The 18,268-nt window shown below is 41.5% G+C and overlaps 1 protein-coding gene across 4 annotated transcripts in view; it reads right to left on the bottom strand.

The window, feature by feature from the left end:
• Positions 1-6,635: 6,635 nt before the first annotated feature.
• Positions 6,636-18,268, bottom strand: part of SYNE3 (spectrin repeat containing nuclear envelope family member 3) — a 79,886-nt gene continuing 68,253 nt past the window's right edge. For all 4 annotated transcript variants that reach the window (XM_085317490.1, XM_085317491.1, XM_085317492.1 and 1 more), the window contains one exon: positions 6,636-18,180. In XM_085317490.1, the coding sequence (XP_085173616.1) occupies positions 17,983-18,180 (198 nt within the window). In that variant the 3' untranslated portion in view covers positions 6,636-17,982. The remainder of the gene's footprint in view (positions 18,181-18,268) is intronic.

The raw sequence follows: 18,268 nt of genomic DNA, 5'->3' as shown, positions 1-18,268 counted from the left end.
CTGGTGGAGGACCTGGCTTCAAACACAAGGGGTGGCTTCCTCTTCCTCTTCAGGGTATTTTAACTGCTCACTGTGCAACCACACCAGGAGTGGCTCCACCAGTCTGGAGCTAGTTCTCTCGAATGCCAGCAGTGAAACCAAATCCAGTGCTGCGAACGAGCAAATCACATTGCAAAATACTGTTGCGCTCTTGCAGCTCTGTTTGCTAAATTTAGCAATTYCTGCAGCAAAAACAAGGTGGCTGGCTAGTCGTTAAAAATACTGCAAAAATAAGTCAGACAAGGCAAGGCTTTAATCATGCAAAAATAYGAACCGTTCCTCGGAGTTAGATGTTGCTCTGAGCGCAAGATCAGGAGCAGCTCTTCTCAAAACGTGGCCCCAGATGACCAGCTTACCTCAGCCCCAACGGCAGCCAGTCTGGCTCAGACTGGGGCCTCTGGAAGACATGAAATWCTTTGCAAAAGGGAAACCTCGCATTTCAAGACCGTCTCCTCTCCGCAGATGCCGGCCGCGGGGCTGGCACGCGGCGGCGCCCGCAGCCCCCGGAGGCGCAGGGCGCCGATTCCCGACTCCCGGCCCCTCCGGCTCTCCCCTTCCTTCTGCCAGGAAGCCACACTTCATTTGTCATCTGCCCTTTCTATTACCCACATGTAAATGCGATCATTACTAGCTTTTTTAAACCTAACTGCTGTCTCTCTCATTTGCTTTTCCACTTCCCCCTTTTTGCCTCRCACAGTCTGGGTGGTGAATGATGTTTGTTTTTCTTCGAATTTGATTTTAGTCATCTGCGGCCAAATTGCTTCCTTGTGTAAATTAAAGGATGATGCTGAAGCGGTCACGTGTCCCCTCATCTTCTGCAGATCTTTGGAGAACAGCGAGCAGAGAGAAGCAGACCTAAATTGCTTTTATTTACTAACCTCTCGCCCAGCGCCCGCATTCATTAGGGCAAAGCCAACACTACAGATGCTGTTGGTCAGGACTGTGATGGAATATTTTTTTTTTTAAAAAAAAATAGCTTGTTAAAAAAAAAGCCTGTTGTTTAGATACTGCTGTACCAGTGAAAGCATATTTCTGCCAATATAACTGAGTATTCCAGTGGAAAAATAAATACCCAGTGTTGTTAAAAAAGATGCAGTTTTGCTGATACAAATGGTGTCCTGTCACTGTGTATTTTGCTGATATTGTATAATTTCAATCAAAAAGCAGTGTGGCACAGCGTGAAGTAGTTTATCTGCTATATATCTGAAAGCATGACCAAAAAAAAAGGAAATATGATCTGCAACTACTTTGTCCTGAGTAGGCTGTGCYGACCGCGGTGGTGTAGTACCATTAGCAGCGGTCGGCTACGTTCGGCCCCCGCGCAAGCGCGCTGGGCTCTGCTGGCACGAGCGACGAGGTTGCGGGGGGAAGGCTCAGCACTTCCACGGACCCGTGGCGAGCTGCGAGCAGCTTCCTGGTGGTTGGTCCTTCTCCCTCCTTCCTTTCCACCTCTCCTCAGACACATTCCCATACCGACTGCTTGGGAGGGAACGTTTTCCTCTGTCAGACCTTGCGCCTGGTCAGATGTCTATAGAAAACAATTTTTAGAAGTTTGCATTATTTTCCTCTTCTGTGCGATGGCATTTTAGGAGGAAACATGGGACCCTGGTGCAAAGCCTAACACTCGTCAGTGGGTACCAACATTACAGGCAATTTAACGCTAACCCCGCCGGCCAGCGCAGGCTGAATTCATTCCTCCCGTAATTTCAGTGACCTCCTTGGACTTACTCAAAGAGGAAATCTGACACTTAAAAGCACGTAACTAGTTGGCTGTTCACGAGGATGTGTTACTCATTGCAATTACTGAATGTTAACAGCACTGCAGYGCCCTGTACACAGAAACATTTTCGTAGCGGCTAAGGTCATAAATGAACGTCATAATTTCAATTTAAAAGCAGAAGCCAAGGATCGGCAAGTTTGCCTAGGGGCCTCATGTGGTCTAATGCAAATCAGGTATGGGCCTCTGGCGCTCGGAAAATAGCAGATGAAGGAGAAAGGGGATGGCTAGGGCTGACCCGCCAGAACCGCTCCACCGCGCAGAGCCCACCTTCCCCTTGCCCTTCCAAGTTATCGACAGCAAGTTTTTTTCCAAGCTAAACAATATCAGAGGCTTTTAGGAACTTCTCAGAAATGTCTGCTTAATTTCAGCGTCGATAAGCCCCTGCTCTGACTCGTTCTTAATGCATCACAATTATATGTTTTAAACATATTTATCTAGTTGCTATGACTTCGCCGGGTGTGTCAGACACTTTATCCATCAAATATGACAATTGAATAATATTTTTATTTTTAGATATGGATCACAGATCCTTCTCATGGTACTCTTCCCTCCCCCAGCCCCAGATTTTTGAACTCACTGGAAAATCTGTTCCATAATACGGCGGGTAAATGAATTACAGTCACAGATGGCCTCTGGAGATTTCATACATGCTGCAATTCATTTGTTCAGGAATGGGGAAAAAAAAAAAAAAAAAAGACCCTTATCTTGCGAGGGCATTATCGGAGACAGCAGATCAGACATGTAATGCTGCCTTGCACTCTGGATTTTACCCGTTTCCTAAGCTTTTATGACTCGGCATTTACCATTCCTGGATTTGAAATTTTTTAAAAGCAATGTCAAATTTCACAAGCAAAATGATTGAATGCTAGGAACTGCAGCGTTTTTAAGCTACGATTTGTTTTTACAGTCCTGAGTGGAACTATTGCTTACTGTTGCAGTAAGATGCTCGGAGAATTATTGTCTTTCTGCCTTAACTAGCAAGAAAGAACTTAATTCACAGGTGACTGTTGAGACTTAGTTAAAATTTGCAGTGTGCCTTGACAGCCTCTGGAGGAAAATGCTAGAAAAATAAGAAATAAATCGTGTAGAAAGCAATAAAAAATGTTACTGCGTGGACGCCTTGCTCAGCATAGGCTACGGAGCGTATCTGCAGGCAAGCTCCAGGCCAGGCCCTGACAGTTCTGCCCCGAGCTCGGGCCGTCAGCTCGGGGCGGGAGGGGGGCTGCGACTGCTGCATTCGCCGCTGAGGAAAAACTTCATCTCGCAAAGCAAGCTGCAAACTACAGGGAATTCACCTCAAGAGTGACGTCAGTAAACCTGTTTTCGTTTATGTGATGATATTAAAGATACAGTTCATCGTTCTTGCACGGTGAAATTTAGCGTGTTTCCTCGACTAGCCTCACGGGCAGACCGTCACCTCCTTGCAGSGCCAGGTTGCAAAAGGCCGAGAGCGCGAGTATTTTGATGCTTGATGCCTTGCGGCCCATCCTGCCATTAGGCCTCGTGGATAACACAGCCTAACGGGCAGCTGTGGGAAACCTAACGCAGATTTTTTCCAACTGTCGGCTAAAACAGCTGACGCAGTCATTAAAGCAGAGGMGAAGCAGCCAAGGGGCCCCGGCTACTGCGGGACCCGCTCGGGAGTCGCAGGAAACCACCTGAAACATCACTTTGGTCGACGTCTCTGCGAGCGTGCGCGTCCGAACGGGGCTCCTGACCCGTCTGCGAACTCTGCGCCGCGGACCGGCGTGTCTGCCCGGAGCAGCCCCCCGCGCACAGCTCGCTGCACCCTGCCCGCGCGCAGCTCATCGCAGAAGCGGCACCCTCGCTCCTGCGAAAATGCAAGGTGCTGCAAAGCTTGCGCAGGAACACCTTCATCCGTGCAGCTCACCAGGAATGTAGGGAACCGGGAGGTTCAAATGCCGACCAAATCCTCCCAAGGCTAAAGTTTCCCTCGTTGTAAAATGGTGGTGATTAAGCCCGCTCAGCGCGCTGCAGTTTAATGGCTCGCTCATGATACGGTGCTTGGAGACCCTCTGACAGGGCGCTGTGAAAGGGCAAAGGGGTACTAATAGCTGCTGTGTTTTCCAGCAGCCCCAGCCAGAGATAGTTGTGGATGCGGCTGACAAGCAGTCACCGTCTGCTCCCTGTCTCTGTTTGCACTTCATCGAGTTATCTCCTCGCAAGCAAAGAAATCCCAGCTCATTGCACAGCACATTCATCATCTGCATTTCCCGCCTATCTTTTTCTGTATCGATGGTGCCATAAAAAGCCCACCAGAAAAGTTGACGGAGTTGATCCGTCTTCCATTAAAAGCTTTTGCAGAGCCACATCAAGATCTGAAGTTAAAAAAAACAAAACAAAACAAAAAAAACAAAACGCAACAAGACTTTTTTTTCCCACTCACATGTCAATCAAGGAACATTAAACAAAAAGATTAGTTCTGCTCTTATTTGTTTGTAAAACAAAAAGCATGAAATATTTAGCAGTATTGTAATGCAAACCAGATGGGAATAATGCAGGCTTTCAAGGGCGCTGTTAACCGCCTCTCTTTCATGCGGCTGCGGCAGCAGGACGACTCAAGCAGCCCATTAGGACAATTTATGAACTGGACTTCCACAGAGGGAGTGCTAGCAAGAGGTCCGCAGCGCGTACGGAGCAACCCTGATAACATCTGTTAGGGTTATTCATTGAAGAGGATTATATTACAATCCTTCTTAATACCACGAATGCTGCAGTAAAACCGGATGAAACTTCAGTCTCATTTGCCCCAGCAATATGTGTTTATCAGAGTGTTTTTCTACCAGTTGGAAGCYGAGGCTGCATTCGCGGTATGTCAAAAAATGGAATTTAGAAAGCTTGAAATATTAACCTAGAAAAACCCCCAGCCACTGCTTTTAATCTCTCAGGCCTGTAACGCTCAGCGTCTATGCGCAGCATCAAGCACACCATCAGCCCTTTTCCGCAGAAAGCCCCTCCCCACTGGCTCTCCAGGGCTGACTTTAATTTTACTTAAATAGTTCTCACTCGGTAACCTTGCTCCATCCTTTTTATTTAAGACTTTGCTAATGACGCTTTTTATTTTTCTTAATTTTACCTAATCATATAATGAATGCTCACATCTGAAATGACCTCATTATACTACCGAGGACTTTTCTGTGGATACGATTTAGTGCACAGACATAAGGGAGAAAAGAACTACAAAATGGAGAGGTTTTACGCATTCTGTAAAATCCCAGTTGACTATGAGCCAGATCCTCACCACTGTAAATTGACTTAGTTCCAACAACTTCAGCGAAGCTAACACTGATTTACTCCACCTGAGGGTCTTACCCTATTATTTTCATTTATTGAACTTGCCACCTTTTCTTGCTGTAACAAAAAGAGATACTTTCATCCTCTCACAGCAGGGTTGCTATCTGAAACAGGTGTTTCTCCAGTACTGTATGGCCTAGAGATTTACAACTGGCTGGAGTACTTCAGTGTCCTCTAAAAGCATTTAGAGTAATTCTCCTTGACTGTATCATCTCCCACAGATCAGCTGCAGAGATGTTTGCAGCCTGAATCTGGTCAACAAAATATTCACTTACCACATAAGTGTGAGTTATTTTCTCTTTTCTGATACTTTTCTGTCTTCTCTGCTGGAAGAGAGTCCTCTGGGTCAATTTACAGTATCTGAGACAAAAGCAATTTTCTGGGTTTCTTTAATGGTTCCAGAAGAACTGGACTGACATACATATAAAGATCATGAATACCCCAGAAGTCTTGTCTCTGGCTCCACAAAAGAATAAGTTGTAAGAAAGAAAATATTTTGCAAAAGGAAAATACTTTGCAAAGGACAAAAAGGAAACCACTAAGAACAAAGATTTCTTTTGTGCGCTGATTATAGCACTTGTGGCAACACAGCCATCTCACCATCATAGTTTGTTGTTCCTAAAGCTCTGAACTCCAGTTTCCCCTGTCCTCTCCTGGAGGGATCCAAGCTGCTACCTTCATCTTCACACAGCTACGAGCAGCTGAAGTGTTTGGTTTTGTATTTTTGAGGCTTAGCAGGAGATGGCTTACAGGAAGGCATAGGACCACATGGTACAAAAACCCTCAGAGAAGTCACAAAGACTTTATAAAGGTCAGTGCATTCATAAAAGCAACGGGAAACCTAGCCATAGGTTATCTAAAAGCATCTCAGCAGTTTTCTACTCTTCCAGAAGTAACTGCCTGTGGCGTGGCTGTTACTTTAATGTCAGAGATCCTGGCAGACACTCTCTCTTAAATATGCAAGAAAGAAACTGGCAATTACTTGGATGCTAACGAGAGTTGTGCATCCACACGCAGAGACGCTGCAGTGATTAGCCTTCAGAGGAGTCAGCAGTGGCTAAACTGCACTCAGTGCAGGTGATCAGAGTTAACTTCAAATCTGAGGTTGTGAAAAAAAACCCTGTTGCCTTAGAAGATCTGGGGCTCCCTAGAGAAGAAGTCTCAAAGGCTAGAGCCCTAAGAAATCATACAGAAATATAATATGATTTAGCAAATATACTTTTTCTATGGGCCCTGAAGAATTCTGTTCAAACAACAGCATGGTCTTATATCTTACAGAGTTTTATATATATATGTGTGTATGTGTATATATATATATACACATACATATTCAGCACAATCATCTTCCAGCAGTACATGAGCAAAGGAGGAGGCAGGCGGTAGCAAATGCTACCCTTGCTTTGCTTGTTCAGGGTGTTTTGAGGTCATCACAAATCTACTGATGGTAAGAAATCAGCACAGAGAAAATGTGAGACCACTCCCCAGGAAAATATAAAAGCCCTTAAAAAGAAATATATATGTGTTTATTTACTGCATTGTAACTGCAACGTCAAATACAATTATTTTTTCATTACAAAAAAGGACACATGCAATAAAGTACTCTGATTTTATAATCTGATTCAGCATAGCTCAGGCGTAACAGTAAAGCATCACAGAACAGTCACAAGCTAGGGCTTGGGATGATGTATTTCCAGTCTCTTTATCCTACCTGCAAAGCCACATCATATTTTATTTGTCATCAAGGGATAAACTTTCAGAATAATGTGGCCTGATCCCAGAAGGTCCCAATTGCCCTTAGCTCCCAGAATAATTTTGCAGAATCTGATTCTTTTATTTGAGAAAATACTATTCTCTTCCAGGCAGACATCAAAAGTCCTTCCATATTACACCATGATCAAGGTACAAAGCAATGGCCTCTATTTCAAAGGTGCACAGAAGCCAAGGCTGTGAGTGCCTTTAAACACAAACTATTATTTTGAAGAAGGAAATCAGGCCATTTTCTGCAATATTTTACTGCAGATTTCTATTACATTCATCTGTGCATGGGGCTTCAATTGATTTAATCTAGCATTCCAGCTATGGAATAAATCCAGAATATCAGGAGGCATCCACAGCAGAGAACTAAAACATTGTCATAAAATATTCAAAACATAACCTCTTCTCTAGTTAAAAGGTTCTGTTCTTCATTAGAAAAGGGTTTTATTCTGCCTGGCTATTCACACATCAYAGGCTCTTATTTGTAACATTTCCAGTGAAATTTCAGGGGAGTACTTGTGAAATAAGGTCCTAAACAGTGTGAATAAACTACAAAATCAGGCTCCGAAATGGCACCATTTCTCGGGTAATTCTCATGACTTTCAGTCAAGACTTTTTAGGAAGTGTTACATAACAAGGTCCAGACTTCTCAAAAAATGACCTGATTTCTTTCTTTATATATAGTGTAGAGTAACACTAAGGATGACTTAGCTCCAGTACATTTAAATAAAAAATAAAGTTAGTCTTCTTATGCAGTTACATTTTTATACATTTTCATAGACAGTCAATATACAGAAGCTTACAGCATCTTTAGATAATTCTGGCATATAGGAGGACAYACAGGAAAACAGAGAGTTTCAAAACTACATGGAATTTTGTAGAATAAAATATATATCTATATATTATTTTGCAACACAAAGCAAGAGGCAGTTTAGAAAAATAGGATTGGTACAGTCTTTCTGCATCAATAGTTGTAAAAAGAAAGGATCTAAAAAATAAGTTTAGCTTTTCAAAAAACCACATTTTTAATAGGAAAATAGACTGGTCCACATTTCCCTGAATCAAGCCAAAAAGGTTAAGGAAAGGTCCAAGCAAGACAAGGAGTCTGACTTAGACTTGCTATCAGCTGTGATAACATGCACATGTACAGAGACAGCTGTTTGGCTCCAGTATTGTTTACCTTAGAAATGAGCCTAATTTATCACAAATGTATTTAAAAAGCATAAATAACATGACAAAAGTGGAACTGGTCCCTGCAATGCAAATAATTATGCTCATACAAGCAAACAGTGACATCAGTCCAGTTATTTTCTTGTGAAACTAAAAAGTATTTTGTACCCAGCTGCTACACTGAACAGCACATGTATAAACATAGATTATTATTACAGACTCTGCTATCAGCTACTATACATAAACAAGCGATGTTCATGCTGTAATTGCTGCTAACATTTTTGTTCTACTTGAATATTAACAAGAAACAGAGATGGGGACCTGAATTCAAGCCGGCGTTTCCAAGGCGCAGAATCCACAGGGTTCGCAGGACGTTTTCTGATCCTCCCCACTGCAAACGTGCAAGTGGGCAGSAGCTCTAGGGAATTTTAAAACCGTTCACAAGACGAGTTTGCATTGTGAATGACCTCAGGTTTCCCTAGAGCTCAGAAGCAGTGAGACAGACTGGGACATACTGGTGAAATTTAGATCCACATCGACAAACTCCCGTTCTGGAGGATTCACATTTTAGTTACCAGTTCATTTCTAACAGAAGGCGGCAAAATGTATCTTGATATGTGGTGATTTTTAAACTAAAAACAGACAAGGGTTTGATTACAGAAAACTTCACTCCAGGCTGTTCTTATTAACTTTTTAATAAGTTAATTAGAACTTATTAATTCTGTTCAATGTGAGAGTTGATTTTAATTTTTGTGAAGTTTATGGGATATTTATGTACCCTTCAAGGGGCTCATAGCACAACTCCTTAAACTTTCTTCTAGCTAAAAAAAAAGCACAAAAACTGATGGAAGCAAGACTGACAGAGTGTTGGCAAAGTGAATTCAAGATTATTTATAATCCAGCCTTGTTAATGAAGTTGGGCCCAACCCAGCCAGCTGCTCTGAGAAGTGAGGACAGGTCCTCTGCAGAAGCACCATACATTGCTTAAGTTCTAGAAAATAATAATGCAGCTTCCAGGTCTCCCACCACTTTCCAATGTCAATGCAGTGCTGCATCTCACAAAACGTAATGACGGAAAAATGCAACACCCATGTTATTGCTTGTGTAACTGTTTCACAGTGGTCCAGTACCCCCAAGGAAATGCATGAGAAGAAGGTAAACTGCCAGAAAGGTGACTCTGAGGCTGAGCAGGTGGAATATGCTCTCCTGGAATCACCTGATAAACTGTGTAAGCACAAATTAAAAGGAAGGGAAAAAATGGAAAGAATGAGACTGATCGAGACAAAAAAGACAGTCAGGGCCTCAGAGCAAGTCAAAGATGTGTTTTTTGACTTGCAGTCAAGCGCATGCACAAAATGGAAGTTGGTACCTGGAGAACTGACATATGTTTAGTACATGTAACATCCAAATACCTTCAGAAATAGCCAGTGCTCAATTAGTGATTATCAGGTTAAAAACTTTTACAGGGACTGATCTGAGAAGGTGATGGGAAAATCATCTTGGGCGCTTTCCACCTCAGAGGATGAGGCCCTAACTCAAAGCTTATTAAAGCTCATTAAAGGTCATTAAAACATATACCTCTAAACTCTCCCAGCTTCCCTTCTAGACACACTTTCCTTTAAAAGCTGCACTTGAAAGTTACATTGATGTGGAATGTCACCTATCTTTAAGCAGAAGAATAACACTCCCCATTACATACGTATACATATATACATATATATCATAGCAATGGAAAGTACTGTACAGAGGCATTCATATCTGCAATGAAACCAAGCCTGTGGTGTTCAATGTGTATTGGATTTGACAAAAAAAACAGGTTAATTTTGAAGGTGGGGGATACATTAGGAAAAATAACAGATCTTGAATTCTAGCTGGAGACCTCAAGGCAAAGAGCTGATAGCGGTGGGTGGCACCACAGCCTGCCTCCAGCTTCCAGCCTCTTAAATTCACCTCTCCTTTCTTAAYATACAGCTTTTGAGTGGAAAAAAAGGAGCTAAAATAAATGCTTTGGTAAAGAGCTTGATAAATGAGTTGTGAAATCAGTGCTTAAAAGTGACCATTTTCTTTTCTTACTTTCCTTTTTCCAGTTCAAAAAAAAAAAAAAAAAAAGAATTTGGCTTATTATGATGTATAACAGCAATATTCAAACATTCCTGGCAGCTCAAGGGCATACACTGCTCAATGTACAGCCCAGGACTGGGGAGCACATGGTAGTGCTTATGCAGGCAGCGACAAGGCGAGGGTAATAGTGCTGCAGCTGGAACACTGGCCCTCTGCTCTGATTAAGGGGCAATTTTCTGTACGTTGTAATTGGATTACCCATCAAAACCTGCTTAGAGGGAACAAGAGAAAGAATCTGGGCAGGCTACGAACAATGCCAATGGCAAGGCTTTCACTACCAAAAAATTGTTAAGTGACACCCTTGCGCTCTGACCTGCAGATGTGAATATTAAGAACAGGCCCTGAGCTGATGCAGAAGACAGATAAGGGCAAGCCTCAGCCAGGAGACTCGTGAGAGATGGCTATCAAGGGCCAGAGTACCCTCAGACAGCTACCAAGGCTGCTCTGACATAAGTAGAGAAGAACAGGTACTGGAGAAGAGCATCTGCAGGAGGAATTGCAATGAGGAATGATTTGGGCTGGTCATGCTGGGACCAATATTCTGTCCTGTGTGTTGAGCGGGAGGAAATCAGAGAAGAAGGTTTAGCTCAGTTGGTTAGAGCTTGGTGCTAATAATGCCAAGGTCGTGGGCCCAATCCCTGTATGGGCCACTTGCTTTTGAGGGTTGGACTAGATGATCTCCAGAGGTCCCTTCCAACCTTACTAATTCTATGACTGCCTAAGAAGGCAAGGGTGGGTGAAGGTACAGAAAGGAGGGAGCGATTCTGTGTGCAGGGCTCTGTTGTGAAGAGGCTAAGACAYAAGACTGAAGGGGCAGGCTGAAACTGGACTGTGCTGGGTGTAGGCACGAGGATGAGACACTAAACAACCCTTGGTAGGAAGGACGGGAAAAGGGGMGCATTTGGCCTTTGGGACTGAGAAGTCCAACAGCTGTGGCAGGGATGGACACCAGGGCACAGAGGGAGAAGCTGAAGGAGATGGAGCTGTAATAACACGGAGCAAAGTGGCTGGGCAGCTGATAGATGTTTCAATTTGTTAAAACAGGACCAGATTTTTTGCTTTACTTGTGGAGGAAGAAATAGCACTGGAAACAGCTTAGAGAAAGGGGACAGGAATGATCCAGAACACAGAACAGTACTCTTATGAAAAGAAGCAGAAAGGATGTAATTGTTTCCCATAGGAAGGAGAYAAAGCAGAGAACACGTGCTAGAAGAAGGAAAGACAATGAATGCTCTGGAGAGGTAACGCTGCACTTTCTGTTTCCTTGGATTCAACGCGCAGAGGCCGAGAGAAGCAAAACCAAACAACTCTCTCCCCTCCTCCAAACAAAAGGTTTCTATTTCAGAAACAATTCAACGGAATAAGTTTTTCAAACAAYTCATAGGTAGGATGTGGAACTTATTGCTATGAAAGGCACTGAAGCCAGAAAGCTACAAGTGTTCAGTAAGGCACTGAATAGGATCACCTCCAAATATCCAGAAGGCTAATGGTCAAACCTAGCTTTTACTTGGAAAGGAACAGAAAAAATCTTACTTCAGTTCTACAATGAGCCTCTAATTCCTAGGGATTAAACAGAGACCCCCATGATTATCTTTCCATCTACAACAGCATTTCCTGCAACTTCTCCTGGGGCATCAGCAGCTACTACCTGTGTTTTATCTGTCTCTGGAGGGCTTAACCTAGTGGTTTCCTCTATATTTGATGGAGAGGAAAAAGCACCTCCAAGCTTCAAATCTCATCTGGAGTCAATCACCCTGAAGAGAGTCTCTTTCCACAGCCAGAGAGAGGTGAAACTGGACAATGCTGATAGCCACTGTCAAATTTTTGCCTGATAGAGCAGATTGGCAAGCCCTGTGTCCTGTGCCATTGACCTCAGGTTGCTTTCATCATGTCAGGATGGCTGCTCAGGGAGGATGGTGGTCAAACCTACAGGTTTATCTCCTGCATCAAGAAACCAAGTTGCCTTTTGAAAACTTAAATGTCTCCTGCTACCTCCACTGGGATGTAGTACCTTCAGCAGTGCAGCTCAGTCTTGCTCATGATTTAATAGGAGAATGGATAGCCCACAACTATAACTATTTAAACCCTGGCAAGTGCTAAAAATGTTGGGTGACAATGATGCCATTTAGGCTACTGCTTTAATTGGAGTATTTCTGACACAATCTTTTCTTTTTTTTTTTTTTCCTCCTAAATCTATAGCTCTCTTGGGCACTTTTTAAAYTGGATAGACCAAAGATAATCAAAAAAATTCAACTGTATGACAGGTTATTCCATTCCATTTTATACTTTTTTGGAAAATGCTATATTCAAGATTCTTAGCTTTGCTTTGTTTTACCACTGAGCAAGTCCAAAATGAACTCACAATTCTTAAACATATTTGCAAGTCAGAAAGTCTTRGGACTAAAACATGCAACAGAGTTACCCAACACTTATGACTAATCTGATTATAACCCAGCATAACCCATTTATTATTATATTTAAACATGACAAAGTAATAAGATTGGTTTATGAATGAATCATGATTTCTGTACTGACAATGTTATCTTTAGTATTTTAATAAACTGGTTTCTGAGAGTTGCCAGCAGCTGACAGCTAGATTAATGCAATAGACTTGTAATGGCTCATAGCAGGTCAATGATCTGCGAACTACTAAGAATATCCTTGACAGCTCCTGGCGACTCTGGAAGGAGTTGATGTAGTTCATTGGGCAAACGTGTTTTCAGCTGCAAGCTAGCAACTGATACTACCAATGGATAATAAAGTTTCCAAATCAGTTATTTTAGCCATTTGGGTACATAATCTATGACCTGAAAAGACATGAATGATGCCTAGCAAAGGTATGATTATTGGGRTATTTATACCAGTATTTCTTGAAAGGCAAAACTACTTCTCCACTTTACTAGGATGGATAATAAATAAATTTCAATCTCTAATTTTCAATCTCTAATCTTTAGTTCTTCCCAAAGGTTTTGTTTTCTCTGTGAATTTCTGCTATACAGATTTTTATTTTTGCTTGAGGAAAGAGAAAAATGTATTATCTCATTGACAAAATTTAAAAGAATTCCTGTATATAAACTCACTCTTCAAATCTCATTAGTGCTAACGAGATCTGTATGCACGCATCAGAGTAAAACGTTTCTTATTTAATATTAAAGAAGAGATTAGACTGAGCAAACTTCTAAGGTCCTACAGCAACTATACAGAACACACCACTTGTTTGGATATGCAGCGATTGCAATCTGCACATCTAATGATGGCCATTTCCAGAAGACATTTATTCTTTCTTGGGTCTTTGACTATTGCAATGAACAGGATTAAGGAGAAATGGAGAGTGATTCTAACAGCTCTGTAAATTATTCAGTTATCATTAGATGTTTTTATCAGTTAGTTTAGTAGCTTTCTTTTCAGCCCCAAATGTTTGAGTTTAGTAAGTGTCTCAGCCAGGATAAATAAACTAGTGTTTATTACGATTGCTCTGAAGCTTCTGTGCTTAGGAGGATATGATTTTTGTAATGTGTGTGCATAGAACATGCTTTTCATACAGGGATTTCCAAAGAGGTCACATATAAATAGTATGTAATACAATCTTAATTGCTAGTTCAAACCAGAGAAAGGGCTATTAATGGACATGTGGCACAACAGCAAATTTCTACCTCGCTGTACTGCAGTCACAGAGAATTCTGTTGAAAGTGTCTGGCTACAAAATCAATTACAATTTATAAATTAGACTTGCTTTCACTCCAAAGGCTGAGTCTGAAGTCTGCCCTTGGGGCTGTGCAGAATTCTTAATTTAATACATGGGCACAGGAATGCCGGATTTTGCCTTCAACACTAGAGGGTCATTAATGTGGTCAATCAAATACTGGGTCCACTTGTGCAGGCAAAAGAGCTTGGACAGATGCACAAGAGCTCTGCTYTGCGAACAGGATGGATATCTGCACGCAGTATAGGCTATGTGGCCTGAGACAGACGCACAGTTTACAAGCCCAAATATATTTGGTCTACTTCAGGGTTTTAGCACTCTGCCAGCGGCTGGATCTGGGTTACAGCAAGGCAGCATGAGTACTCAACTGCAGACACTTAGTCATTTTGCACATCCAAGGCTTTCAGTAAGGAGGGTCTTAAGACATTGGCCCAGTCTGAAGCTCAGCTATAAAACATTTGTTAGGTWCACGCATGTCAGGGAGGTACGAGCTGGGATTTTATAGGTACAAAAGCTAGGGCATAACTCCCAAACTGTGTATGAGCAAAGACTCAGGCATGAAGAACAGTGCTCAAGATTTTAAAGACTGATTTGGAAATGGTTTAATGGTAAATGATTTAATATGCATTTTGCTCATGTTCCGGGAAGCTGAACCGGGCATTCTGTTTTCATTCTTCAAATGACTGACTTGAGTAGTATTTGTGCTCTCAGAAATCATCATCTCAAACTCTTCAGAAGTAAAATCAGAGAATTAAAAAGAGAGTAAGTTTTGGATTTACATTTAAAACTTACTTTTCTGATTTTTTAAATTCTTTATTGAAAAATAAAGGCTTRATTTTCATGGCTCATCTGTATAAGACAGGAACAACCCTGGTGAGGTCAATGAYATTTATAGAAGAAAGAAAGTGTCCTAACTGAGATGAAAACCAAGGCCCTGTACTTTATGCAGTTTCCACTGCAAAAAAAGTAGAAAGATTCATTAGTTATGTGAGATATTCAAATTACTTGAAGTTTATGAGAATGGATTTGCTGAGATTTAAAGTAAAAAGACTCCAAGATTACAGACAGGGGACTTCAACTGAATGCAAACCCAGCAGCAAAAGTGTGTTTCTAATTTAGTTTTTTTTTTTTTTTTTTTTTAATCTGCCACAGCCTTGAAACACATCAAGGTGATAATGCAGTTGTTCTCTTATGGTCCTTTCCATGGAAATTTTATTATCCAGTTGCATACTTTACTGTTGTCCCATGTATTTGTGAACCCAGAGGAAACAGTCAGATCAGAAAGACTAGTTCAGAACGGGAACGGATGTGCAATTGTGTGCTTTCACAGACTCACAGACTTGTCTATCTCTCTGCTGACTTTCTCGTGTGGTTATATTTTTTCCTCAGTATTGTATTCTTTCTCTCTCACTGGCATTTTATATGCAGCACAAGGGAACAGCGAAGCAAAGCTCAGAGAAATGCAATATAGCTTTGCCACAGAAAAGTGCATGCAGGAGTACACCTATAAACAACCCCAGGCTTTGTTACTGCCCCTCTTCCCCCACACTTCTTTTCTGCCACAGCATTTAATTTGAAATGGAGATGTGTATGATGATTAGCTCCTTGCCGTGCAGCCACAGGGTTCTTCCCTCAGGGCTGGCAGCAAATTTTGGAGAAGCATTGTGAAAATGTGCATGGCTCTTGAACAGCTAATCGGGGGAGAGGAGGAGGTACATTCTCCAGCACYAGAAAAAGCAGTTGCAAGCAAGGAATTAATTTGCTCCATTCTCTGATGAATTATAGCTCCTTTCCATCTGGCTCCTTCATGAAAGAAAGCACAGACCATGCCTTCTTTCCCTCCCTGTTCAGCTGTGAATGTCTCATTTCTCTCTCTCGGTGTGTTTTCTCTCCTCACTTTTAGGATTTCAGTTCCCCCTCTGCCTGTTCTCCAGATTTCTTCTCCTACCTCCTAACAGTTAGGTTTTAGTCTTCATCAGTTCAGATCCTCCTCACATTCCCCTTGGGCTCTACATTAATTCCTTCACCTTCTCTGCTATCTTTCTTCTGAATTTCCAGCCTCCTTTTCACTTCAGTGGAAATTTGACATTTTTATCCAGCTCTTGCAAAACCAATATAATTGAAAACATTAGGAACACAGTGGTAGAGTCCCACCAGTGGAGAAGTCTCCTCAGAACGCTAGTAGAGTCCCTGTTGCTTGCCCCATTTTAAACTGCACTGAATAAAGCTGTTTAATATGCAATAGTAACAATGCTCTAGCAGGGAGATGGGACCAACAGGAAAAGAGATTTATTTTCACAAGAGCCTATACTCTTGTCCTGTCTGTTCATCATGACTTCCTTTCTTAGGCTTTGTACGCTGTTGGACATCTCTCTTCTCTATCTTTATCTAGTCCTCTTTTCACATCTGCCTGTTCCCTGCTCTGTGCCTGAAACAAGCTCCTTTCTTCTGTACCTTCCTGTCTTCTATCCAGGCTTTCTTGCTTTAGGAAAACTTCCACGTTTTTGCTACAGAAAAATGACTTCCTCCTCTAGTCCCCCAGCTACTAAATAATTCACCTGCAMAACAGATTTAATACTATTTGGGACTTGTTTGGAAAACAACAACAAATACCACATGCTGCTGCCCAGAAGAGAAGCGCCTGCCACAACACAGCTGAGATGGGGAAAGTAACTGTTTCTTTGGTTAATATATTTTTGGGATGATTACTACTGAGGCTAAAAAAAKGGTTAACTAGAGAAAGCCCTCAGAAATGGCATAAAATTTTAGAAATTACCTTCTCTTTCAGAAGTCCAATTAGCTAAAACACCACAAAGAATGGTTTCATCACAATAAAGCTGAGAATTATGTTTACATTAAAAGGCAATGTTAAAAATAACATTCAAAAAATTGATAAACTAGCATAAGGCAAGATAAATAAATGACAAGTTGTCATCATCTTGAAGTTTATACTGTATAGAAAACTATGCTTGACTGTCTTTGATGCAATCAGTTTACATCAGTCTAAAAATCATTAATATAACATTTTAAGAAGGAATCTTGTTTCCATGGTGGTATTATTAAAGTACTAGCGAGTTTTGTTTTGCTGAGGCTGAGCCAGGCTGCATCCAACTGCTTCAGCTTTATGATCTATTCACAAATGACTCTTATAAAACAAAAAAAATCCCCATTGCTTTTTAAAGACAAGATCACTGATAYAAGGTGTTGTTTAGTGGACCTCACATATTTGTTCAGAAAATTATTACTTGATTTTAGAAGTTCCCTTATTAGAGGTATATATTAAATAAAAAAGTTATTTTTTTCCAGCTTCTCTTCTATTATATTCCTCTTCTGATTCAGGTGGGCTAGAGAATATGATAACTGGAAAAGAAACCTGTTAAAAAATGAGAACAAGAGGAGGCCCGCCCCCACTCCTACTGAAGTCAGTGGGAATATTCCCACTGCCTTCTGCAATCCTAGCATTGAGCTACTGAAAAAATAGCTCAGGATTTTAAACAGAATTGTTCAAATTTTGCTTGGGCTGAACATCGACCACTGTATTTAAACATGATTCAATTTTGCCTGCTCTCCAATTTTCACTCTGGTGCATATTGACATCTTCTCATACCTACTTTGACTTCAGCTGTAAACAACAAGAATTTGATTTTTAAAAAAACAAACCAAAACAAAAAAATCCCATCATTCAGCGTTTCTTGCTGAAAGATGGCAGAAACAGAAATATTGCAGAATTATCCCCAAACAARTGGATAGTGGATATTAGTTTGACCACAGATATGCAATTATATATACACACACATACATATATACACACACATGTATGTCTATGTCTATATATGTCTATGTATATGTACACACACATACATACACATACACAATCTCTATATACACATTATAAATATAATCATAAAATGTAAAAATACTACATTTGCTCAAATACCTGATTAATGTGGACTAATATTATGCTGCATTTATGTGGCAAACCCAGTTAATATGATGGCCTTGTTGGAAGCCCTAATATCTACAATAATTGCTATTGTTAAAAACCAAGAGAGGAGCAGTCTGTGTTTCGGAGACCATCACCTCTTGCCATGTGGAGAAGTTAGGTTGGAGGTGGGCCTTCGTATCTCAGCATCAGGTTGAAGGATCGAGCAAAGTTGTTGGCCAGCTTGCAGCTATGGGTCTCTTCTATCACGGGGAGAAGAAAGGCGAGGAGCAGGAGGAGCAGGAGGAGTAGCTGCAAAGGCAGTGCTGCCCAGCACACTCGACGCAGGAAAGCGCACACACCTCCAGAGTGTTTCTGAAAGACACAAATCAAGCAGCAACTCAGCCAGAAAAATGACAAATTGCTAAACAGGCACATTTCAAATACATCAGACCTCCAGACA

Source organism: Rhea americana, unplaced genomic scaffold, assembly GCF_003343005.1.
Source record: "Rhea americana isolate MKP2758 unplaced genomic scaffold, rheAme1 scaffold_5, whole genome shotgun sequence".
Classification (NCBI taxonomy): Eukaryota; Metazoa; Chordata; class Aves; order Rheiformes; family Rheidae; genus Rhea; species Rhea americana.
Note: the sequence above shows the minus strand (reverse complement) of the source record. Positions and strands in the feature narration are given on the sequence as shown.